Below are 26,611 nucleotides of genomic sequence, written 5' to 3' on the forward strand. Positions count from 1 at the left end.
AAAGGCATAAATAAATTCTCCGTCATTGCTTTGTAAAGTGTACTCCAACATAGCACCAGTTTTCAATTGACATGTTTACATGTTCCGACAGGCAGTTGATGTGAAAGCTCGTGATTTTGATGATTGTGCCATCTTTTATTGTTATGGGGTAGGAAACCGTCATCACCTGTTCTGTTGGCATGTAGCCTCTGCAATCTTGAAACATTCTTAGAGGATTTGCAGGCCTCGTAATGATTTCGATTATCAATGGCATCAGCGATAGATCGATGTGGTGGACAATTTGATGAAATGACCTAAGTTGAAAGAGGCACAAATTGGTATTAGCTTTTGAACAAATATTTCAAACATACTGATAACATTCAACATTTCAATTGATCCTTCCGTGTGCAAATGGTTTGTACTGAACAATGGCCTCAAAAGGGTTAGGATAATTGTATGAATTAAGAACCTCCTGATGCCTAACTCACAGCCGAAGCAACAGCCTAACCCACTATGCACATCCTCTTCTCTATCTCCCTATGGGTGGGTGATCTTGTTCCAAGCATGCAACACGTTCTTCTGACGCATACTTTTATTTTGGTGGTGTATAGGTAATGGACAGCTTTGTGTCGGCAAATAAATAAATGATAATAACCCATGAAGTTACGAGCATGAAGCAAAAACATACCTACTGCTTATAATTCCAAACACCTCACTCTGCTGGAAAACGTGAGGACAGGAACACTGCACTGTAAATGGTGGAGACTTGTAATACCCTCCCCCTCCTGGAGGCGGCACTACACGATACACATGTACATAGAAATTTTCCGTCCTTCCCCCTCCCGCCAAGACAACTAGCAAAGATAAAACACCCCCATACATTAATTGGGATCATGCTGATCCGATACAGCAAGTCTGGATGTAATCAGCCCAGAACAGAAGGAGTTGCGCTGCAAACACACAAACACCGGTCCGTGAATTATAGTGAGGACGAGGCGACCCATGAACCCGTTGGGTTCCCGTTGTGACAGCAGTTGATAAAAAAAATCATTTCAAAAAAAATAAAAATAAAATAAAAGAAGATAGCTCCAGCGAACTATACTGGTGAGGTTGTTTGCATTGATCAAATTCTCCCAAAGAGTACTTGACTGAATCGGGAATTGATTTTTAAATAATTTTTTGCATTGCCCGATTTTAACGAAACTTGATACTGCACACTGCAGGCGAATGGTGAGTAAGGTGGCACTAAAATTTTTGCTCTATCGTGTACCGTTTTGGCTGTATTTCGGGAACATACATACATACATACATACATACATACGTACATACATACATACATACGTACAAGGTAAGAGTTTCAGTAACATATAGATAAGGGAAGAAAGGGGGAAGTGATTGTGAATTTAACGTTCCATCTTTATTTCATTTTGACATTGTTCTTAACAAATGGGAACAGGAACAACGCAGGCATGATTGGCCAAATGGCCTTCTCATGTGCCAAATTTCCCTGTGTATATTTGTGTGACGTTGATAAGAACAGGAAGAAATGTGGAGGAGAGAACAGAGAGTTCGGAGTGAGGATGCATGGAGTTGGAAGAGGGAGCTTAAGATGTTGGGGGTGGGAGATACTCTTGGAGTTGGAAGGGGAATTGAGAACTTGGGGTTTGGGGAAGTTGAGGACTTGAAGAAGAAAGGAGGAGGGGATGACAGAGTTGGTTTGGGGGAGGGAGGGCAGAGAGAGGACAGAGTTGGGATCGAGGGGTTTGAGGTTTTGAAGAAAGGGGGAGGGGAGCACAGATATTGGGTGTGGTGGGAGGGGGGGTTAAGGGCATGGGATTGTGTGTGGGTACAGGGGGGTTAGGACCTGAAGTCAGATTTTGGGGTCTTTGGGCTCTTCTTGTCTTTTGGGTCTTTGGGTCTTCAGGGCCTTTTGTCAGGTCGGGCCAGATCAGATCTATGACTTGCTACAGGTATCACGTAAACCTGTACTAACCTGTTCCATGGCCGGGTTGTGGGAGACTAAACTGTCTCCCCCACCAGGTTTCTTGGTGAGGAGAGTGTTTGGATATGGACACCCAGCAGGATTAAAAACAAAACCTGTCAAAGGATGGAGGAGCTCCTTATGAGCCAACAGCCATCCACATCTAGTGCCCAACTGTGTCTGCGGACGTCCTCCTGGAGTTGGGTTACTTCTTATTAGGAGGTTGGTGGCAGGATTTACACTCCGGCCACCGTAAAACCCTTCATTCCGCAACACATTCTCGAAGCATTAAAAAAATCTGAAAACCCACTCCATGGGAGTACCTCCTCTGCAGCTTCCCTTCGCAGGGCAGCTCACCGGATGACAGGATTGGGGCAAAGCCTTCGCGATCCCCGATCTTTGATGATAGGAGGGAAACCACGGGGTAACATTCCCGAGTCAGATAGCGGGAGAGTGTCGTCCACCAGACGGCGGTCTCCTTGGGTTAACCTGAGGCGGTCCCTTCGGGTGGGTGCCTGGAGAGGATATCCCTAAGAGAGCATGATCACCTGTCTCTGTTATCATCTGAGCTCAAGCGTTTGGACATTGGGATTGCAGCTCTCTCTGAGGTTCGGAGACCGGATTGCGGTGAGATAATGGTGGGTGGTTACACCTAATATTGGTCTGGTCGCTCTGATGGTTACCATACCCAAGGAGTTGCTGCAGGACCCCAATGATGATTGAGGTAACACCGGTCAACGAGCGTATTATGAGACGAAGGATTCATCACTCCTTAGGTGTCATTTCCCTGATCTCTGTTTATGCTCCGACTGAGGCGAGTGATCTCACCGTGAAGGAAGCATTCTACGCCACACTCGAGTCTGTGGTTGATCAGTGCCCCAGACGAGATACACTTCTAGTCCTGGGGGATTTCAATGCATCGACTGGAACTGCTCAGGATGGTTATGAGACGTGTGTTGGTCCCCATGGGTCTGGAACTGTGAACCAGAATAGCTCTTGTTCCTTCACTTTGCAAGAAGTCATGGACTTAGGGTGGCTGGTTCATGGTTTCAGCGCCCACAAGCTCATTGCTGGACTTGGTATTCCAACGCTGGCGGTGCGGCAAAGGAGATTGACCATGTCCTCATTGATGGTCGCTGGAGGATGATCCAGAACTGCAGGGTCTCCCAGAGTGCTCAGTTCCTCAATACTGACCAAAGGCTTGTTGTAGCAACTCTTAAGTTGCACGTTAAATCCTGGTGAATGGTACCATCCCAGCCTAGGCTGGATGTTGGTAAGCTCAAGGATGAGAGGGTAGCTGAGGAGTTTGTGATCAAGCTGAGTGGAGATTTGGGGGGTCTGGGTGCTTTGGGAGATCCTGAAGAGTTGTGGAGTGCCTTCAAGACCACCGTCCTTGATGTTGCCGGTGGATGTCTTGGAACTCACCGTTGGGCAAAGAAGAATTTTGTCTCTCAAGGGACACTGGATACCATTGACCAGAGTCGCAGGGCCAGGCTGAATGGCAGAGCTGAGCTGTTCAGGGAGCTGAGGCGTAAAACTGTACGTGCACTGAGGGTGGATAAGGAGTCCTATGTGCGAGGAATCTGTGAGGGGGAAGAGTATCACCTGTGGTCAAGTGATTCTCATCCTGCTTACAGGGGAATTCGCGCATTGCGTTCATCCAAGTCCATCCCTCGGTGCACTGCAGTTCGAGCAGAGAGTGGTAGGCTCTTGACAGAGGAGTCCGAAGTTAAGGCCCGCTGGGCCGGTTACTTTGAGCAGTTGTACCAGGATGATCCCCCAGCTGTCGAGTTGGACGTCAGGGGTGCTACTATCCCTATTGCTGACCCTCCAATCAACTGTGGTCCACCTTCCTTTGTGGAAACACGGGCTGCGGTGAACCAGTTGAAACAGGGCAAAGCTCCAGGGATCTGTGGCATCCATGCTGAACTTCTCAAGGCTGGTGGAAATGCTGCACTCGTGTCGTTGCATGCAGTTCTGTGCTCTACCTGGAACACAGGCATCATCCCAACTGACTGGAAGAGGGGCCTTATTGTCCCTCACTGGAAAAGGAAGGGTGATCGCCAAGACTGCAACAACTACCGAGGGTGACGCTGCTCTCAGTGCCGGGCAAGGTCTTTGCTTGGATAATTCTTGATAGGGTTCGCCACCAACTGCTTGAGCACCAGCGTCCAGAGCAGTCAGGCTTTACACCAAAGAGGTCAACGATTGACCGTATCCTTGCTCTTCGGGTCCTCACCGAATGCAGACGAGAGTTTCGGCAGGGGCTGCTTGCAGCCTATGTTGATCTCTGTAAAGCGTTCGATTCAGTGAATCGGGATGTCCTTTGGAGGATTCTTGGTCTATGTGGGGTGCCACCAAAACTGATCGATCTGATGTCTGAACTCTACTCTGGTACTGAGAGTGCTGTGAGATGTGGTGGTACCATCTCTGACTTATTTCCAGTTGTTACTGGAGTTCGTCAGGAGTGTGTACAGGCCCCCACACTCTCAGCACTTGTATGGACTGGATTCTGGGGAGGATGTCGGAGAGATCAAGCTGTGGTGCATCATTTGGGAATGTCAAGATCTCTGACCTTGATTTCGCAGATGATGCAGTCATCTCTGCAGAGACTTTAGATATCCTTTTGGGGGCCTCGAGGTGCTGAATGAGGAGTCGGAGCCACTGAGATTACGTGTTTTCTGGGTCAAAACTAAGATCCAGACTTTCAATGACATCTTGGATGCTAGTGTCCTGTCTGTACCTGCTTGTGGTGAGGATGTTGAGGTCATGGAGAGATTCACTTTCCTTGGCAGTGATATTCATGTCTCTGCCGGCTGTGAATCAGAGGTCAACAGACATTTGGGTCGGGCCTGGGGAGTCATCGATTCACTGGATCATGGGGTGTGGCACTTTCGGTACCTGTGCGGGAGGACCAAAGTCCGAGTCTTCAGGTCCTTGGTGCTTCCAGTCTTGCTGTATGGATGTGAGACTTGGACTCTGACCAGGGATCTGAGAAGGAGACTTAATTCCTTTGGCACCAGGTATCTTCGGAGAATCCTTGGCTATCACTGGTTATACTTTGTGTCCAACGAGTGGTTGCTGAGAGAGACTCAAATGAGATTTGTTACCTGCATAGTTCATGAGCATCAGCTGTGGCTGTATGGACATGTGGCTTTTTTTCCTGACGCTGATCCTGCTCATGCCTGGTGTTGGCTTAATGGTTTGGGTGGTGGGCTTGGGATCCTAGGGTCCTGAGTTCAAATCCCGCTCAGCTGTTGAATCAATACCAGGTGGGGTTAGCTCAGCCTGTCATCGTTCCGAGGTCAGCAAAATGAGTGCCAGCATGTTGGTATACTGTGTCGGAGTGGCGACCTCTCCAGGATTGTACCCAATAGCCAAGGAGACTAGTTCGGCAGCACCAACGCTCTGCACAGAGTTCGGTCCCAATGGAGATATATATATATATATATATATATATATATATATATATATATATATATATATATATATATATATATATATATATATATATATATATGCACACACATACAGATACACATGCACATATATTAGCTTGCTCATTGCAGATTTGCTTGCAAAAGGATTTGAAAGATTTTTGTGGCAAAAAAAATATATTTTCAACAAAATATTCAAAGCACTTATCTTGTATAAAATGTTTTTGGTTTTGTTGAATGAATCTGTTGCGATTGAGAACCAAACATTTTGAGGATAGCAAATGCGGGAAGCAACAACGTATAGCTGGCTTTGTGTGAAAACTGGATTACACCAGTACACTGTTACTCTTTGCAAAGTTTGATCTTGACCTTATTTATTTATTTATTTATTTATTTATTTATTTATTGTCATGGCAAATGCAAGCTGTACTGGCAACTGATGTCTTTGCCAAACAAATGGGAAGGACTTTTCAGTGGGCTGCATTGCAATGCCATAAATATTGTTGCCTGCAGTCGTAGTGGGGCAACTTAGCTAAATATGGCATAACAATTGTGCATTTTGTGAGGAAAGCACCAAATTTGGCACACTAGTAGCCTAACATATTATGAACAGATTTGGATATTGGGCCATTTCAAATTCAGCCGCTGATGGCTGTGACAGCCATTTTCCACTCCCATCAAAAATTTTGAGATGGCCCAATATCCAAATCTGTTCATAATATGATAGGCTACTAGTGTGCCAAATTTGGTGCTTTACTCACAAAATGCACAATTGTTATGCTAAGTTGCCCCACTATAGTCATTCATTGATATAATAAGGGGGGGGGGGGCATTCTATATTTTCACACTGTTCAGCCTTGACAACTCGGATTAAACCCAAAATTACATTCAAAAACCTCAATTTATCACATAAATTGCTCACCCCTTTATATTGGTGGTGCATTGGCCAGAACACTGCATTGATCACTCCCAAAAATAAAAAGAATACGGTTTATCTACATGAAGCAAAAACATTCCCACTGCTTATGTGCATATGCGATACATCGTGGTTATGTAGCTCGGATAATTCAAATTGTGAATGAGATTTCCAAAGACATCTGAGGCTTACGAGAAAACCAACATGACAGATATACGAATTTCTTCCTGACAATTATTGTTGGTGGAGTCAATCCAGCTCTCCAGCCATTGGGTTTGAAGGCTTCGTACGCATGTCGCTTCAATACGTTTTGATATACAAGTTTTTTTTAATTGCGAAAATTGAAGATTTTTCAAGTATATTGGTCGGGTTGGGCACACATCGACTTTCTCTCTGTTGTCCCGTTGAAAGGAGTGTTTTTTTTATGGCCATTTTTCATGCTGATCACGAATCCGTTGAAAATTTTGACCTAGGATGATGTCTTAGGTTGGTAAAATGCAAAAAATCAAAATGGCCACCAAATATACCCACTTTTAGGTAAAATTTGATAATTATGGCTTACTAGGGCATGTAATAATATTACATTATTCCGCCTGAATAATATTACATGCCCTAGTAAGCCATAATTATCAAATTTTACATGTAATAATATTACATGCCCTATTAAGCCATAATTATCAAATTTTACATGTAATAATATTACATGCCCTATTAAGCCATAATTATCAAATTTTACATGTAATAATATTACATGCCCTATTAAACCATAATTATCAAATTTTACTTGTAATAATATTACATGCCCTATTAAGCCATAATAATAAAATTTTACATGTAATAATATTACATGCCCTATTAAGCCATAATTATCAAATTTTACATGTAATAATATTACATGCCCTATTAAACCATAATTATCAAATTTTACTTGTAATAATATTACATGCCCTATTAAGCCATAATTATCAAATTTTACATGTAATAATATTACATGCCCTATTAAGCCATAATTATCAAATTTTACATGTAATAATATTACATGCCCTAGTAAGCCATAATTATCAAATTTTACATGTAGTAATATTACATGCCCTATTAAGCCATACTTATCAAATTTTACATGTAATAATATTACATGCCCTATTAAGCCATAATTATCAAATTTTACATGTAATAATATTACATGCCCTATTAAACCATAATTATCAAATTTTACTTGTAATAATATTACATGCCCTATTAAGCCATAATTATCAAATTTTACATGTAATAATATTACATGCCCTATTAAGCCATAATTATCAAATTTTACATGTAATAATATTACATGCCCTATTAAACCATAATTATCAAATTTTACTTGCAATAATATTACATGCCCTATTAAGCCATAATTATCAAATTTTACATGTAATAATATTACATGCCCTATTAAGCCATAATTATCAAATTTTACATGTAATAATATTACATGCCCTAGTAAGCCATAATTATCAAATTTTACATGTAGTAATATTACATGCCCTATTAAGCCATACTTATCAAATTTTACATGTAATAATATTACATGCCCTATTAAGCCATAATTATCAAATTTTACATGTAATAATATTACAGGCCCTATTAAGCCATAATTATCAAATTTTACATGTAATAATATTACATGCCCTATTAAGCCATAATTATCAAATTTTACATGTAATAATATTACATGCCCTATTAAGCCATAATTATCAAATTTTACATGTAATAATATTACAGGCCCTATTAAGCCATAATTATCAAATTTTACATGTAATAATATTACATGCCCTATTAAGCCATAATTATCAAATTTTACATGTAATAATATTACATGCCCTAGTAAGCCATAATTATCAAATTTTACATGTAATAATATTACATGCCCTATTAAGCCATAATTATCAAATTTTACATGTAATAATATTACATGCCCTAGTAAGCCATAATTATCAAATTTTACATGTAATAATATTACATGCCCTATTAAGCCATAATTATCAAATTTTACATGTAATAATATTACATGCCCTAGTAAGCCATAATTATCAAATTTTACCTGAAAAGTGGGTAAATTTGGCGGCCATTTTGATTTTTTGCATTTTACCAACCTAAGACTAGGGTTGGGCACACATTGACTTTTTCTCTGTTGTCCCGTTGAAAGGAGTGTTTTTTATGGCCATTTTTCATGCTGATCACGAATCCGTTGAAATTTTTGACCTAGGATGATGTCTTACTCGATGTGTGCCCAACCCTAATATTACATGCCCTAGTAAGCCATAATTATCAAATTTTACCTGAAAAGTGGGTAAATTTGGCGGCCATTTTGAATTTTTGCATTTTACCAACCTAAGACATCATCCTATGTCAAAAAGTTCAACGGATTCGTGATCAGCGTGAAATTTGGCCATAAAAAAACACTCCTTTCAAAAAAAAGTATAGCTGTATGCACAACCCTAATATTGGTTGGTTGCATGAATTATTTTGTCTGTCTCTGTTGAGGTTGGTATGTTCATCACCTTCAGGTCACAATTTTAAACCGATCTTCATGAAACTCCACCACATGGTAGAGTTCGTCATAAGCAAGAAGCCTATTGTTTGTGAGGTCAAAAGATCAACATGGGCCAAAGCTCAACAACTTTGTCGGATTTCTAAAATCCTCAAGTTTTCATCCGATCGACTAGAAATTTCAAGAGGATTTATATTTCAGTTCACTGAATTCACCCACCAATTATTTTGAGGTCAAATTTGTTTTCCGGATTTCGCAAGTATCGTGCTGTGCATGACATCTTTCTTGTTTTGTTTTTTTTTTGTTGAGCTGTGTATTGTCAAGTTGGTTACTTATTATAACTAAATGAATGACGATTGTATATGTAACCAGAGTTGTTCCTACAGTGTTTTTGTTCAGCTAGGTGTCTGGCTTTGAAGGCCAACTTTGATATGTGGCTTGCTCAAGAGAGATCATGGTTGAGAGTGAGACCCAAAAATTTGAGTGACAGAACTTCTTCGAGAGGGTTGTTGAGAAAGTATATGCGTTTGCAGAACGGTTCTTTCAGAGAGAGAGAGAGAGAAAGAGAGAGACAGACAGAGACAGAGAAAGAGAGAGAGAAAGAGAGAGAGAGAGAAAGAGAGAGAGAGAGAGAGAGAGAGAGAGAGACACAGAGACACACAGAGACACACAGAGACACACAGAGACACACAGAGACACACAGAGACACACAGAGACACACAGAGACACACAGAGACACACAGAGACACACAGAGACACACAGAGACACACAGAGACACACAGAGACACACAGAGACACACAGAGACACACAGAAAGACAGAGAATGAGGGGTTTTTCAGGGTTAAAAGATATGTATATTCCAAGTGTTTGACCAGTTTGTGATTTTGTCAATGTCTCAATAGAAGGAAGAGGCTGCTGCTTGCCTGTCAGAAGTAATGAGGGATATCACAGCATCGGGTGGAGTCATCAGCAACGAGATAAAGAGGATTTCCAGAGAATCAGTGAGGTCATTGATGAAGATTAGGAAAAGGATGGGGCCTAGAACACTGCCTGAGGGTACTCCAGCCTTGACAGAGAGAGGAGAAGAAAGGGTTCCATTGAAAGCCACTTGCTGGTGATGAGAGTGGAGGAACGCAGTAATCCAAGAGTGGAGTTGGCATTGGATCCCATCGGTAGACAGTTTTGAGAGCAAGGAAGGATGCCAAACTGTATCAAAAGCTTGAGATGTGTCCAGAGAGACGGCTTTTGACCTCATGTTGAGGCGATCCATCCACTGATGGGAGAGTCGAAGCAGCATGCCCAAGGTAGAGTGACCAGGTCTGAATCCGAATTAATGATCTGTGAGATGAGGCTGTTGGAGAAAAGGAATGATTTTATGTCAACTGCAATGATTGATTCCATGACCTTGCAGATGATTGGAAGTAAGCTAATTGGTCAGTAGTTAAAGGGATCTGTTTATGCACCTTTTTAATGTAATGCTGTGATGTTGGCTGACTCCAAGCAGATGGAAGCCATCCGGTCTGGTTGCCGAATCAGAGTCGAGGGTTGCCAGAAACTTCTCCACCTTCTCAGCTGCAAAGACCAAATTCCAGGAGCAGTTGGGTATGTCAGGGAAGGGTGGGTATAGAGAAAGATGGGTTTGGGGACAAAATATTTGGAAGCAAACACTGAATTGAGGCTTTCAGCCTTCTTACGAGCAGAGTTGGCTGTGCTGCCATTTGAAGTGAGTGAAGAGGTGAGGAGGGGGGGGGGGTTGGGGGTGGGGGGAGGACATACATCAGAGACAGACTTAACAAGATGCCACAAGGTTAAAGTGTAGGAAGATGAGTTTGAAAGTTCATTCTAGCGGATGGACAGATGTTGTTGCTGGCTCTCCTGAGAGAAGATACTCACTTGTGGGCTTTGTGAACTTGGCCTTCCAGGAGGAGAATGCAAGTTGTTTTTAAGACAACAGCCTCACTGCAGGATTCAGTGCACAAATGGCAGGAGGATGGGGAGGATAACTGAAGACGAGATGGGATAAATCTGTGCAGAAGGGAAAGCAAGTTTCTGTGGAAGAATTCCCAGGCTGAATTAATATCAAGGGTGGTAGATATAGGAGACCAGTCCTGAAGAGTGATGGCTGCTTGCTATCCCTGCCAGTTTGCCTGAGTGAATTGCTAGACTCACCAGTGCTGAGGCTGTTCTCTGAGAATGGCCAGAGAGATGTTGACCTTCACAAGCACATGGTCCATTGAGCCAATTGGGGCAGAGGAAAAGCAAGATACATTGTCAGGGAAGTTGGTCATCACCAAAATCCAAAAGGGATGATTGGCATTGTGAGAAATCCGGGTGGGAAAGTTCACAGATTGCGTCAGTCCCAAGGAGTCACAGAACTCCTTTGCAAAAGTGCCGTGGCTGGTGAGATAGAGAGAGGTACTAACACCCAGCAATTTAGCATGGTGACAATTGAAATCACCACTATATGAGGAACAGAGAGTTGGCATGAGTGGTTGAAAGTAGGTCCATGTCGTCTGAGAGATATGTAGATGGAGTCGTCACTGTTGGGAGGATGTTACAGCACACAGATAAACATGAGGTTGGAGCAGAGGGGAACTCACAGTCAGAAGTACTCCAGTAGTTTGGGAGGTGTAAGATCAGTACATGGAGAGTGAGAAATGGAGTTTTTCATGTATAGTGTAACTCTGCCACCAGGATGGGGTTTAGAGGGGTTCTGCATCAGTGTGTACTGTAATCATAAAAATACTTTATTTTAAAAGACTTTCCTCAACTCCTTGATTAGTGTGTTCTACTTTGCTGCTTATGTGGTTTCCCCCCCCCATTCCAAGGATTGAAGTGAAAATGTAGACAATACTTTGATCTATTAATTCTTAGCTTTTGAAAATTAACTTTTGTATCCTTAAGCAGTTAATAGAACGACTGCACCTTGTTTCAGTATATTGAGTGTGCTAACCTTCAGGCAACTCCTATTAAAAAGACTAGTATGTGCCCGTATGTGCGTGGCTGTACGTGCGTGGCCGTATGTACAAAAAAAAAACTTTCAAACTGCGCGCCAGAAACAACAACCACACAGGCCGTTCCTTCGCTCTCGCATGCCCGTACATGCATGGTCGTATGTGCAAAAAAAAAACTTTCAAACCACGTGCCATAAACAACAACCACACAGGCCATTCCTTCGCTCTCGCGTGTCTGTACGTGCGTGGCCGTACATGCAAAAAAAACAACTTTCAAACAACCACACAGGCCGTTCCTTCGCTCTCGTAAACGACGGCTGGATTGGGGCATTGTGTTGATCTATAAATGCGCATAAGAAATCGAGAAATTATTAGAATACAGTAAGTCATCACTACACGGAAGTGGTGCGTGCCCGTACGGAATGTTCACATGCATTCCACAAATTATCGCTTTCATTGAAGTAACAACTGCTGTGATACTTACACACACACACAGAGTTAATTAAAATCCCAATTAAAATCAAGTTTACCTCCCTGTCTTTGCTTACCATGGCATTTGCTGCCATTGACCATTGCCACTCCTACACCACGGTAACTAAGGCGCCCTTTCCCCAACGGCCACGCCGACGCAGCAACGTGTCTTGTCATTGGTAACTAAATGGCGCCCTTTCCCCATCGGCCACACCTACGCAGCAACATGTCCTGTCATTGGTTTGGTAAATAAATGGCCATAACTTGGGAAACACTTTCCCGATTAATATCAAACCTTGAAAAGGCACATACTCAGGTCCCCAGCAATATACCTGGCAAGTTTCAATTAGATCGGACCAGCGGTTGTCGAGAAACAGCGGTCACACACACATACACACAGACACACAGACACACAGACACACAGACACAGATTGCTGGAATTATAGATACATGAACTTTAGAATAGCACACTTTGGAAAAACAGATTACAAAGCTTGTAGAAGATTTGTACAACTTGCCTCACGGATTAACTTTTGATCTTCTGAAGCACATCTCAACTCCAGGTCTATAAGTTGTCCTTTGGCAATACCTTTTGCCAGAGTGATGAGACCATCCGGCACACACCGACAATTCCAAGGGTTTCCATGAAGACCTAGTAAGTGATGGAATAACAAATGGTGTGGAATTACAAAATAGTCGAAATGACTGGGTGCGAGTGGGGTGACATGTGAAACTGTCAGATTCAATGTATTGACACTTTCATACCGACCTTCTAATACCAATCAGTCAATGCTGAAGGTTTTATATCATTCAAATCCCCACAGGATAAGCCGAATCATGCGAGGGAGCTCAGTGGAAGGAGCCACTCGCGCAGCCTCATCGGAATTGCCAATTCCACCAGTCGAATAAAGGAAAATGTTAACAGTTTTAAAACCTTCCCCAGATTTACCAATGTACATAGATGCTGACAGGAAGGCCGAGAGGTACGCATACTCGCCTCTAAGCTGTCAAGCCTGGGTGCGAATCTCCACCCAGCTATAAACTGTCATCCGGGTGTTTCACAGGCAGAGTGATTCATCAATGTGTGTGTCGTCTCATGGATGGACGTTAAACTGGTGGCCCGTCTGCTGACATTATCGTTTATGGACATGAAAGATCCCACGGTGTCTTCATCACCTCTCTTCCCCCGAATTAATATGACAAGGCAAAGCTTAAATTAGACTTGGGGTGGCATGGGAACATGAGATTATTTTTTCTTCAGTTTCTTTCTCCATCACCCCCTTGCAGTCATATTTTTTTTCCTGCATTTCTGCTCTTAATTGTAGATATTAATTATTAATTTAATAATATTAATTGTAAATATTCTTAATTGTAAATATATTGTATTAAAATTAATTGTTAATAAATTCTCCATCCCCTCACTTACCTCAAATGGCCGCACTGCTAACACCACACATGAAAAGGCTGAATGCCTAAACTCGGTGTTTGCAGCTAAATCTTGCATCCAAAAACCATCGCTTTCCGTATCCACTTTACCCAGTCGCACCCAACTGTCCCTGGACTCTGTGTTCTTTTCTTCTGACAAAGTGGAAAGTTTGCTGTCAAGCCTCGATTCAGATTCTGCAACCGGTCAAGACGGCATCAGCCCACGTGTCCTAAAAACCTGCTCCTCTGCTCTTGCTCATCCTCTCTGTTCTATTCACCCTCTCATTTGCTCAAGGTCATCAGCCATCTGCTTGGAAATCAGCAAACCTTACCACCCTGCATAAAAAGGTGCAAAAACATATCCCTGCAACGACATACCAATCAGAATTCTCCCTATCATCAGCAAGGTTATGGAATCCATCATCGCTTCAGACATGAAATCCTTCCTCTTCTCCAATGGCTTGATTTCCGATCATCAATTTGGTTTCAGACAGGTCACTCTACCCTGGATATGCTGCTTCTGCTCTCCCATCAATGGATGGAGGTCCTCAATGCCAGACAGGAAATCCGAGCCGTATCCCTGGACATATCACGTGCTTTTGACACAGTCTGGCACCCTGCACTACTCACCAAACTCTCTTCCCATGGTATTCAAGGCCATCTCCACTCGTGGCTCGCAGACTTCCTCTCCTGTCGCAGTCAACGTGTGGCCCTAAATGGAGTTCTTTCATCCCCTCTTCCTGTCCAGGCTGGAGCTCCTCAACGCAGTGGTCTGGGCCCTGTTCTTTTTCTGGTTTTCATCAATGATCTCTCTAACTGGAAAATCCTCTATATCTCTTTGCTGATGACGTCACCCTCTGTCGAACCATCTGTCATCCCTCAGACCGGCAAGCAGCAGCTTCTTCGCTCTCTGCAAATCTGGATAAAACCACAAACTGGTCCAACACGTGGAACATGTCTTTCAATCCGGACAAATCTCACACTCTCACTATGTCTCTCTGAAATGACCGTTTAGAAACCCCCCCTCATCTACTTTCCAACAATCCTCTGGAAGAAGTTCTTTCATTCAAACTTCTGTGTCTCACTATCTGCCATGATCTTTCATGGGAAAGCCACATTTCCAACCTGGCTTCCAAAGCCAGTCGCCGACTGGGAATCCTCTGTCAAGCAAAGCTCTTCCTCGCCAACCTGAGCTCTTGACCACATACAAAGCTTTCGTCCGCAGCCTGATGGAGTAATGCTCTCCCCTCTGGGCTGGTTCTCCTGCCTCTCACCTTTCTTGGCTTCACGCTGTGGAAACCAATGCATTTCGGATCATTGGTATCTCCCGTGATGAGGCTGAGTCTTTGGGCCTCTCACTCTCTCACCGCAGGCAGGTCAGTGGTCTTTATGTCTTCCACCATCTCCTCTCTGGTCTCAACCCCCTGCTCTGTCTACGATATGTCCCCACCATATTTCCACAGGGTGCTCAAGGGTGCTTTTTTTCCCCGCCTTTGGAATAAACTCCCTCACTCTGTTCAATCCCATTCTTTTCTCCATGCCTTCAAAACAATTGTTCACCATCACCTCTTATCTTCCCCCCATACAAAACCTTGATCTTTTCTACCCCTGTGAATCCACCCCAAACCCAACTCTTTCAAATTTCCTCCTTTCCTTCCTGAAAGTCCCTGTAGTGTCCATCTTGTGTACCCCGTGTTCCCCACCCCATCTCTCTCCCTTCCACAGATCTCCTAATGTCTCTGTTCCCCACTGTTTTGTCCTTCCCTCTCCCACCCCTCTTGTCTCATGCCCCCCTTGCTGTGCATTGTGTGTTAGCTCTCATACGAGGAGATCCTCTCTCATCTCATACCAACTGTCAAACACGGAGGAGGAAGCGTGATGAACTGGGGCTCTTTTGCTGGATCCAGAGTCAGCGACATGCACAGAGTGACTGGCACCCTGAACCAAAAGGGCTACCACAGCATTTTGCAGCGCCATGCAATACCCTCTGGTCTATGCCAAGTTGGTCAGGGGTTCATCCTACAGCCAGATAACGACCCAAAACATACCTCCAGGCTATGTCTGAACTACTTCAGAAGAAAAGACCAAGACGGTAGGCTTCAAATCATGGAATGGCCAGCACAGTCTCCAGACTTAAACCCCATCGAGCTGGTTTGGGATGAACTGGACAAGAAGGGTGAAAGTAAAGCAACCTCCAAGTACAACACATTTGTGGGAACTTCTACAACAGTGTTGGGAAGAATTTTCTGAACAATATTTGATTTCCCTTGTAGAAAGAATGCCGCGAGTATGTTCGGCTGTTATATCTGCAAAAGTGGCTACTTTGAGTCGTCAAAAATTTAGATTAAATTTTGTTCAAAAAAACTATTCCATGATTTCTTTTTTATCTGCAATTGTTTATTTGTTCTCCACTTTGATTTCAGAGTACATTAAAGCATTAAACTGCTTAAATTTCAGTAAAAGCTAGAAAAGTGGGGGTGTTCTAAAACTTTTGACCGTTAGTGTATGTATATATATATGTATATATATATATATATATATATATATATATATATATATATATATATATATATATATATATATATATATATATATATATATATATATATATATATATATATATATATATATATATATATATATATATATATATATATATATATATACATAGCCTGGTGTTGGCGCAGTGGTTAGGGCAGCGGCTTGGGATCCAAAAGGTCCTGAGTTCAAACCCCGTTGAGCCACTGAATTAATACACCAGGGGGTTGACTCAGCCTGTCATCCTTCCGAGGTCGGCGAATTGAGTACCAGTGTACTGGGCCGGTGTATACCCTGGTTAAAATAGGTGTACCATATCCCTGTGTCGTAAGAGGCGACCAGGGTTGCGTCAGGAAGGGCATCCGGCGTAAAACATGTGCCAAATCACTATGCGGATCATGCGGATGATTCGCTGTGGCGACCCCTAACGGGAGCAGCCGAAGGAAGAAGAAGAAGATATATATATATATATATATATATATATATATATATATATATATATATATATATATATATATATATATATATATATATATATATATATATATATATATACATATGTGTGTGTCGGAGTGGCGACCCATCCAGGATTGTGCCCAATAGCCAAGGAAACTGCTTCGGCAGCACCAATGCTCTGCACAGTGTATGGTCCCAAAGGATGGATATATATATATATATATATATATATATATATATATATATATATATATATATATATATATATATATATATATACATACATACAGGGTGTCCTAAAAAAATGACATCATTTCGTAGTCTAATAACATAGCTAATTCTCGCTCAAATGATCTCAAATTTTAACAAAATGTGTAAAAACTAACTAAGTTGAATGTTTATTTTTTTTTCCTTTTTTTTTCAGGGTAAAGAATGACGTTCACTAGAAATTAAAAGGCATTTTGTTTGTTGGAATATGCTCGAACACAGTCAAACAAGAGTGTGCAGCGTGCATTTTCGAGAAAATTCAATAAAAATGCACCAACTAGAAAACAGATTTGGACATGGCACAAAAAATTCAAAGAGGAAGGCTGTCTGTGCAGGCCAAAGGGATCTGGACGACCACCAGTACCGGAAGATATCGTCAATCCGGTTCGGGAAACATTTGTGCGAAGCCCCAGAAAGTCTGTAAGAAGAGCATCTATGGAAACCCAGATTCCTCGTACGACACATTGGCGTGTAGTAAGGAAACGCTTGCGAATGACGCCCTATAATCTGCAGCTCGTTCAAGCCTTAAACACGGATAACAGGGAAAGGCGCAAGCAATTTTGTGTCGCTGTGCAAGAGAAACTTGAAGATGAGGAGTTCGAAAAGCGTCTTGTTTTCAGTGATGAGACTACATTTCATACGAGAGGCAAAGTCAACAAGCATAATGTTCACATTTGGGGGAAAGAAAATCCCCATGCCACAGTTGAGCACATGAGGCACTCGCCGAAAGTGAATGTGTTCTGCGCAATCTCCAAGAATCGTCTTTATGGACCGTTTTTCTTTGAGGGAAACGTGACCGGCGATGTTTATCTGCAAATGCTTCAGAACTGGTTATTTGATGAGCTCATTGCTAATGAGCATGAACACTTCATTTTTCAACAGGATGGGGCTCCACCTCACTGGAAGCTGACTGTGCGGACTTATCTCAATGAGAATCTACCAGGAAGATGATTTGGGCGTGCCAGTGATAATGACAATGTGCTGTTGAAATGGCCACCACGTTTACCTGACTTGAGACCTTGTGATTTTTTTTATATGGGGCTATGTGAAAGGACTGGTCTATATCCCCCCTCTTCCTTCAAGCCTCGAGGAACTTAAGCAGAGAATCACTGAGGCGCTGGAGAATGTTACGCAAGACATGCTACAGCATGTTTGGCAGGAGCTGGACCACCGACTTGACGTGTGTCGTGTCACAGGCGGTGCACATATTGAACATTTGTGAAGTTTTAAGAAAACGGTTATAAAATCTACGTCCCTCTGAATCTCTTGTTCGAATTTTGAGAAATAAATCTTTTATTGTTCAACATGAAGCCTATTTAGTTTCGTTTGCCTGGGACATGTAGTTACTTAGATATTCACGTTTCAAATGGTCATTTTTTTAGGGACACCCTGTATATATATATATATATATATATATATATATATATATATATATATATATATATATATATATATATATATATATATATATATATATATATATATATATATATATATATGACTAGTATCATCTCAGCCCTCCTCTTAGGTGGGCAATTTAAACTGGTGACACGTCTGGAGACTGCAATGATTCAGGAGCGTATTTGACGACGTAGATTGTTTCAGAAGTCAAGGATGAGACAATGTGATAATGTTTGACCAAGTTATAAAAATGATCAACATGATGTGGTACGAGTGACAGGTTATTAGCTGCAAAATGTTGAAAACCCGGTTTCGTTCAACAACTTTCAAAATTTGACCTTTGCATAACCTTTAAAGGTCCCAAAACAATGTTGTGGACATTAAAATAAGGAAACAGGATATGGCTTATTGGAGTTAGTTCGTCGAAGAAGGTCGAAAACCCGGTTCAATTCCAACAACTTTTAAAATTTGACCTTTGTGATCTTTAAAGGTCAAAGGTCAAGGATTATGACCTTTGGTGCAAAACTTCCTTTGGTGCCATTGGGCTAACCAAATACCGAAACCCCTGCCAGATTCGACAAACCCCTCGGAGAAGATGGATTTTTATGTCAAAATCGCAATTTTCTAAGTTTGTGACCTTGTGGCCTTGACCTTGGGACGAAAATGAGAAATCGAGTTCTGTGGGGCTATGCAGGTGCCATTGGGCTAACCACATACTGAAACCCCTGTCAGATTTGACAAACCCCCTAGGAGAAGATGCAAATTGAAATTGGCTACCCCCTAAAAACACATGTTTTTTGGGCGTGGCTCCGCCCATAATAGGTGCACCATGCCCATTCTCAGGGAAACACAACGAGATCATGATATGAACCTCCCACCAAAATTTTATCAGGATCGGATCAAAACCCACGGAGCTATGCTTGAGACAGACAGACAGACAGACAAGCCGGTAGGCGGACATGGGTAGTCGCCTACCCAATAGAACCTGACGCGATGGGCCCGTTCGATGGGGAATGACCTGAGGATTAAGCACAAGAAAATTCATGATTCTCGCTTCAAGCGTTAATGCTGCAGATTGTTTTTTCGTTAAAATACCCCCACATTTAGAGGTTTTTTGGCCGTTGCTAGGCAACGGAGGGGTCCATAGCAACGGTTCTTTCTCACACATAACTCGGACATACCATGAATCTACCATACCAGTTTCATGTATATCTGACTCAGTCTCTGAGATATAACGAACTTCGTTTTTTTATTGTTTTCGACCAGGGTTCATTCAAAGTCTATCTTCTCCGACAGTTTTCATAGGATCCGGCTGGAAATTTTTGACAATATGGCTGAATGTACTGCCCACAGTCGCTCGTGGCCCGATTTTTTTTTTTGATTTTCGAAAAAATATTTTTTTAATGATTTTACAAAAAATTCAAAGTCCCGTTGCTAGGCAACGGTGTTGTCCATAGCAACGGTTCTCATTTGCACACAACTAGGTCATGGTATGAACCCACCAACCAAGTTTCATCGAAATCACCATTGTATTACCGGAGCACTGGACCGAACAGAGGGACAGACAGACAGACAGACAGACAAACATATCGATGGAAAAACTGATCATAAGGGTAGAACAAATTTCAAAAAAAAAAAATTTCGACTGGATCGATTACCCAACAGACAGACATACAGACAGACATACAGACATACAGACGTACAGACGTACAGAGAGACAGACAGACAACAATATTGAATATAGTGGTCACTTATTTTTTTCGTGAAAATATTTTTTCGTGAACCAATATATATTGTTATGGCTGTGGAAATTCGCAGAACATCATGAAGGTTCATTAGATCAGTTATGCTGGTAAGAGAGTGTTCAGATAGGTTTCTCCACCGTTGCTTTGAGTGGTTTCTTCGTATTAACCGGGCTGTGATCCTTTGAGGTAGTGTTTTTCTTTTTCTATCGTTATTTTGGACCAACCACATCTCAACCACCATTTCAACAACCATCTTAACCACAACGCCAACCAAGCCACCATCACAACAACCATCATCGCCTCAACCATCAGCCACAACCGAACCACCACCACCAACGTCGCTCTCAACAACCACTTCACAGCAACCTCCACCAAAACCACACGCGCCTCTCAACAAACCACGCCATCCTCACCACTTTACCCCCAACCACCAACATCGCCTCACCACCTTCTCCACCCCCATCAATCACCTAACCACCTTCGCAACCACGCCAATCACCAGCCACGCTACAACTACAAGCAACCACACCACAATCCCATGCACCAACGAATAGCATCTGCGAAAGCCAGCGCAACGCGAGCAAAAAGACCAAGGAGAAACCTCCAATGGTGCGCGGATTTTTCCCGCCTATTTTCTCCATGCTTGGCGTGGGGGAGGTGCGATCCGAGCAGAGGTCAAAGGTGAGAAAGGGTGGGGGCCTCTTTTTGGGGGAATGAATTCCTTGGACCTGAGCCAAGAATGATTTCTCTTGCCCCCCCCCCCGCCCCCGCGTGGCGTGCGTGGAGGCGGGACGAGAGGGCACGCCCCTTTTCTAGAAGCTTCCTGCAGGAGCTGGAAGGGGGGCGGAGCCGAAAACGGGGAGGAGTCAGGCATTGGAACCTGGGGAATAAAAGGGCGCACGAGACACCAGGTTGGTTGGTTGTTGGTCGTCGAGTCGTATTGTCTCTTCGACGGAGCTTCGTCTCTTCGTGGCATTGGGGATTGCTGCTGCTCCGTGGTGTTCGAGATCCGGGTGCCTTCCCTCCGGGCGCCAAGTCGTGAGGGTTGTGTGCGGTGGTCCAGGGTCAAGGCGCGCACGAGAGGAGAGTGCCGGACCGTCGCACCACGAGGGTGCAGGTAACCACCACGAGGGTGCACGAGGAGCTCGCCGACCGTCGCACCACGAGGGTGCAGGTAACCAGCGTCAGTCTCGTGGGACCCATTTGGTCAGCCAAGTCCCACACCATAAAGGCCCACAGGCCCAGTCTGACCCCCCTGCCTGTGGGGGTGGTCTTTTTTATTCTTTTGTGTGAATGATGTGGCGCCGTGTCCATAAGTAAACCTGTTAAGTGCCTGTGAAATAAAAATAATATTCGGTCGTAGTGCTTTCCCTTGCTTTTGTTTGCCTTGCTCGTGTCTTTGTCCCCGTCCCGTGTATGCTTTTCTGTATACGTGCATGATTGTTCCATTGCATCATTGTATACGTGTTTCATTATAATAAATGTGCTTGGTTCAAATGTACCCCGTTCGTTGCATCTTCTCCCTCTTGGAAATGCCATCTTGCATCGCAAAATAAATAGCTGGGTTTTAAACACCCGTTAAATAGAATCGTATCCAGTGAGGTCGGGCGATAATGCCCACTCGGTTATTACTGCAGTACGGAACGGACCGCTTAAGCGGTCCGTGTCCCAAGCCAACCTGCGTCGAGGTACGGCCGCCCCGTCGGCTGCCCGCGCGGGTACTTAGGTATATCGAATTCGGCGAGTGACCCTATCTTGCGTGGGTAGACAATTGGCTTGGCCGTGGTGGGGTTGAAGACCCACCCGTGACAGGGTTCCGGCGTTGCTGCGGAAGGTCACGACTGAATTGTCTGTCCGGTGGGCGAGCTGCTACTATTAGTGAAAAGTGGCAGTTCGCACGCCGGTGGGCGTGAATTTGCATATATATATATATATATATATATATATATATATATATATATATATATATATATATATATATATATATATATATATATATATATATATATGAGCTACCTCGCTCAGCCTGGCCAGGTGTGCTTTTCCCGACAAGGGTTTCGGGATGTGTTGGACATTGAAAAGCGATGGAGTTATTGGCCTCATGGTGGTTAACTTTTGCCTGCAGGCTGGTGGCAGCATCGCCTCACCCCACATCCCAATATATACTTCATGGAGGCCTTTGGTGGCCTCAAAACGGATGTCAAGGCCAACATGTGGTCACTTAAACCCTTGCCCAGATTTTGAAGTGCCTTCACCCAAAATTTGGGGCCTCGGTGCTACGGTTCAGCCACGAAAGAATAACGCTCAAACGCACAAACGATCAAACAAACACTTGAAAATGTTTACAAAATATCAAACAACATAGCTCTATTCTCGTGTATTATGAAGAGAAATATCTTTCAAAAAAAGTTAGATATTTGGGTTAGCACACTCAGTTAGCACACAATTTTTTTATTAGCTGAATATTCATTGCATGTGCGTAAAAAGCTGTCATTTTGAAGTCAGTGATATGTTTCTTTGGATGCGGTAGCTCTTTTACTCACCAAGTACCATTCCATCGCGCGAAGCCCAGTGAGATGCAAGCTGAGCACTGATGTCACTGAGATGGTTTCCAGACAAGTCAATGACCAACAAATCTGGTGGGAAGAAAGCTGGTGCTGCAGGAATAGTTGTCAACATATTTCCATGAAGATCAAGAATCCTACAAAAAAATTTTTAGGGTGCAGAGGAATAAAATATTACATCTTACTTTTTAGCAATTTCAAAAAAATATTCAAAAATTGTTTTTTGCATTTGATAGTAAGGTTGTACAAACATTTATGTGTGCACCACACATAAATGTATAAACAATTATAAGTTTACTTGTCATGGCTTGATTGAGATATTGGCAAAAATGGAATCCACAAGAGCATTCCAAGACCGTTGTCAATTTTTTTTTAATCTAAAAAAATAAAATTATCAAAAGGACAAGGGGAGTTGATGAAACATCACCCGCTACATGTACATACTTGTCTGATCAATAGTGCAGCATCTTAATGGCAACTCTATGGAATCCTGATGGTTCATGGGCACCCAAGTAATTTAGGACATGTCCTTTGATGTCTTTATCATTCATAATTTTAATGTGATTGAGATGTTCTCCAAGTGGACTAAATTGATGACAATTACACAAGTCCCTGACATGATTCTCCAATCTGTGCGCTGCATACAATCTTGCCAATCCTTTTGGAAAGGCTTGGATAGGATGGCAGTACACAGTCGCCAAGCGTGTCTATGGCTCATGAAGTTCTGTCCGTTTTGATTCTTTCAGGGTGGGTGAGGAGTATTCCTTTACCACACCTATTACTGAGCAGGACTCCTCATAGTAATCTCATTTCTTTCGACTTGGGAAGATTTTGACTCAAAAAGCAGTCCATGCTCGAGCTGCCAAAGTCCATGCTACACTGCTTTTGTGGGTGATTCAAACCAAACCATCCAACACTGAGCTTCACAGCGAAGCAGAAGTGATTTTTGCTCGTGCCATGTAAAAGCAGAAAGGATGGTTGATGAAGATGATGTTAGCTGACTTCTCAGCAAATAGAAGATGACCTTGGACAAATTATCGAGGAAATAGAGCAGAATATTTGTGAACTACAATATGTTTGGCTTTCGATAAAATCCCTCAGTGAAGCAATCGGTAAAAATGCCTCATCATATTTACTATACTAGTACGGGCCCGTAGGGGCGGGCCCATAGGTGCGTGCCAGTAGGTGAGTGCCAGTTTGTGCAGCCCTCTCTCGCTCCTCTCTCTCCCCCCTCCTCTCTCACCCCTCTCTCTTGCCCCCACTCTCATCCTCCCCTCTCCCGTCCCCCTCTTTTGCAGATATTGGTCGACAGATAAATGGCTGTAACTTGGGAACCGCTCATCCGATTAATATCAAACCTCGAAAAGGCACATCCGCGGGTCCCCAGCAATATTCCTGGCAAGTTTCAATCAGATCGGACCAGCGGTCGTCGAGAAACGGCGGTCGCAGACAGACACACACACACACACACACACATTGCTGGAATTATATATATATATATATATATATATATATATATATATATATATATATATATATATATATATATATATATACACATATATACACACATATGCAGAAGTACCCACCCAGTGTTGCCCAGGGAGATTCATTACATACTCACTCGAGACCTGAACATGGAGGTGTTATAATAAACTTAATAACAGGCACACATGTTACACTATAACAATTAAATTTGTCTTGTTAATGACAAATTATAATATACATCAACATACGATTTTCACTATTCATATTACTGATTTATTCTGGTGGGGGGGGGGGCGCAGGGAGTTTATTAGCACAAGACGCAATCAATGGGTAAAGGCCAATTATATGATTTTAACTTTTTATTTAATTTTTCAACTGTGTTTTTTTTATCCAAACATAGCCCTAAACCTTCCTCTGGGTGAAAGAGGAGGCCATGAAAAGTTTGATTGCACTGGTCCCTGCAGGGGCCGAATGCATAAATGAACAAACAAACAAACACGAAAGATAAAAACCATAAAAAAACCATTTTTTGCAGGTTGAATTCAGTGGCCGGATAAGCAAAACCTGTTCACGGCGGTGAACTGGGAGCTCGCAATTGTTTGTAGGAGTGAATGGAGCGGTTATTTAGCAAAAGGACACTAATGGCTAATTAGCGCTTGTTGTCCTGAGGTTTGGATAGAGTCCAGAGAATGGAGGTGCTTGATGCTGTCACCGTTGTTTCCTGCTATACCTCACCCATGCTTCCAAGCCGCGGTCGAAGCAGCATCTGTGGGGTGTAGGTGAGGTGATCATGATGGTCGAAGGTGGGTAAGTTGATATGTGGTGGAGGTGATCTCATGGTTAGCAGGTTATGAGGTTTTCGGATTTTGGGGTGATGAATGGTGTATATAATGTCTTAATGCAATTTAAATTAACGTGTGAAATAAAAACCAAGTGTCGATAAAAATGTGCACCAATAAATAAGGATTGTGTACTTATTGTGTCTTCTGAAAGAAGATTATGGGGGAGGTTGAGTTAAGGAGCAGTTTGGTCTTGGCACGCAATTCAAATAACTTTTGACATGATATGAAAATTAGCAAGCGCCCGCACAGCGCACGTCACAAAGCTCGTAGGTGATTTGCAATTACCCCCTAAGAAATGGGGAGAAGATGGGAAAAAAAAACGTATCTAACCCTCTACCAACGCATTCAATCACATTCAACACACTACACAAGGGGAAGGGACGACTGAACTTATACTATGGAAATAAGCCTGGTGTTTGCTTCGCAGTTAGGGTGGTGGCTTGGAACACCAGGGTCCTGAGTTTGAGCCCCGTTGGCTGCTGAATTAACACCAGGGGCTTGACTCAGCCTGTCATCCATCTGAGGTTGGCGAAGTGAGTACCAGTGTACTGGTAATAGGGGCACCACATCAGTGGCATAGCCGCGCCCCTAACCAACGATGCAACCAGCAGCTGAAAAGGTCGCACACGATGAGAACGTTGGGAATAACTAAATTGAGGGACCTGTATGTTGTGTGCAATGGCTTTCGTGGCCGGTTCCTGGAACCACAACACAATACTACCGGAAGATATACGCCCAAACGTCACAACGATCGTACCATTACCTCAGCTGTGGAGTTTCTCTCAACCCTTCCCAAGGAAAGGTCCGTAGGTCATTGCCAGGAAGCCGCAGTTCGTGCAACTGTTCGAGATTATAAAGGGCAGAACCAGAGATCCACCTGAGGAGGTTATAAGGTAGCCACAGGTGTTTCAGCTGACGTAGGTAGTAGAATGACCTTGGAGGTACCCTGCGGATTCGTGTGCGCGTCACGAGTAAGCGCACGGCATCAGGAGGAAACGAGGCAGGAATTCGAGTCATGTCGGAATTGGTGCATTTCACTGATAGACTGCAAGAAATTGTACAAATTGGTTCAGTCAGTTGCTTTAATGTAGAGGAAGTGTATTGTCAAAATGATGCAAATAGTCTCCTCTAAACATATGCGGTGCAGACCTTTAAGTGAAGTTTCTCAGGGAATTAGTTGAAACTTCACACTAAAATGTCACATTCTAACACGGCGAATGCGGAATTGTGACTTACTGTTATGAAACAAAGAGGTGTGACTTTGAATGAGTAATTTGCTCACAAATAACTACTCTAAAAAGATTAAAACATGTTAAAATTGCTGAACCTTTTTACTCACCTGTTGCTGGCGCCGTTGCTCCATTGACAGTTGCACTGCGCTGGACACGTCCGCCCTTGAGCAGAGATTTGAATTATGAGGATAAACACAGCCATTGTAGCAGCACCCATAACTAGCTGTCTGTTACTTTATGACAAAAAGTTGCACAATCAAACAATTTTTTTTAAGAATGTGTGCAAACTGAAGAAGATTAAAAAAAAAAAAAAAACTCCACGCAATGACAAATGTTCTCAAAACAAGTATGAGAATTAACTAGCATTTATGTAGCAACCTTCAC

The 26,611-nt window shown here is 42.8% G+C and overlaps 1 protein-coding gene across 1 annotated transcript in view; it reads right to left on the reverse strand.

Annotated features, from left to right (window-relative positions):
• LOC147011670 (uncharacterized) overlaps window positions 1–26,474 on the reverse strand; it is a 35,930-nt gene extending 9,456 nt beyond the window's left edge. Inside the window, exons 1-5 of the mRNA XM_085856814.1 lie at window positions 26,335–26,474; window positions 25,759–26,040; window positions 22,645–22,802; window positions 12,788–12,921; window positions 167–293 (exon numbers count right to left, since the gene is read on the reverse strand). Of these exons, the coding sequence (XP_085712940.1) occupies window positions 167–293; window positions 12,788–12,921; window positions 22,645–22,802; window positions 25,759–26,040; window positions 26,335–26,444 (811 nt within the window). The 5' untranslated portion in view covers window positions 26,445–26,474. The remainder of the gene's footprint in view (window positions 1–166; window positions 294–12,787; window positions 12,922–22,644; window positions 22,803–25,758; window positions 26,041–26,334) is intronic.
• Between the last annotated feature and the right edge of the window lie 137 nt (window positions 26,475–26,611).

Source organism: Eptatretus burgeri, chromosome 15 (assembly GCF_056783735.1).
Source record: "Eptatretus burgeri isolate ZD-2024b chromosome 15, Ebu_testis_v1, whole genome shotgun sequence".
Classification (NCBI taxonomy): domain Eukaryota; kingdom Metazoa; phylum Chordata; class Myxini; order Myxiniformes; family Myxinidae; genus Eptatretus; species Eptatretus burgeri.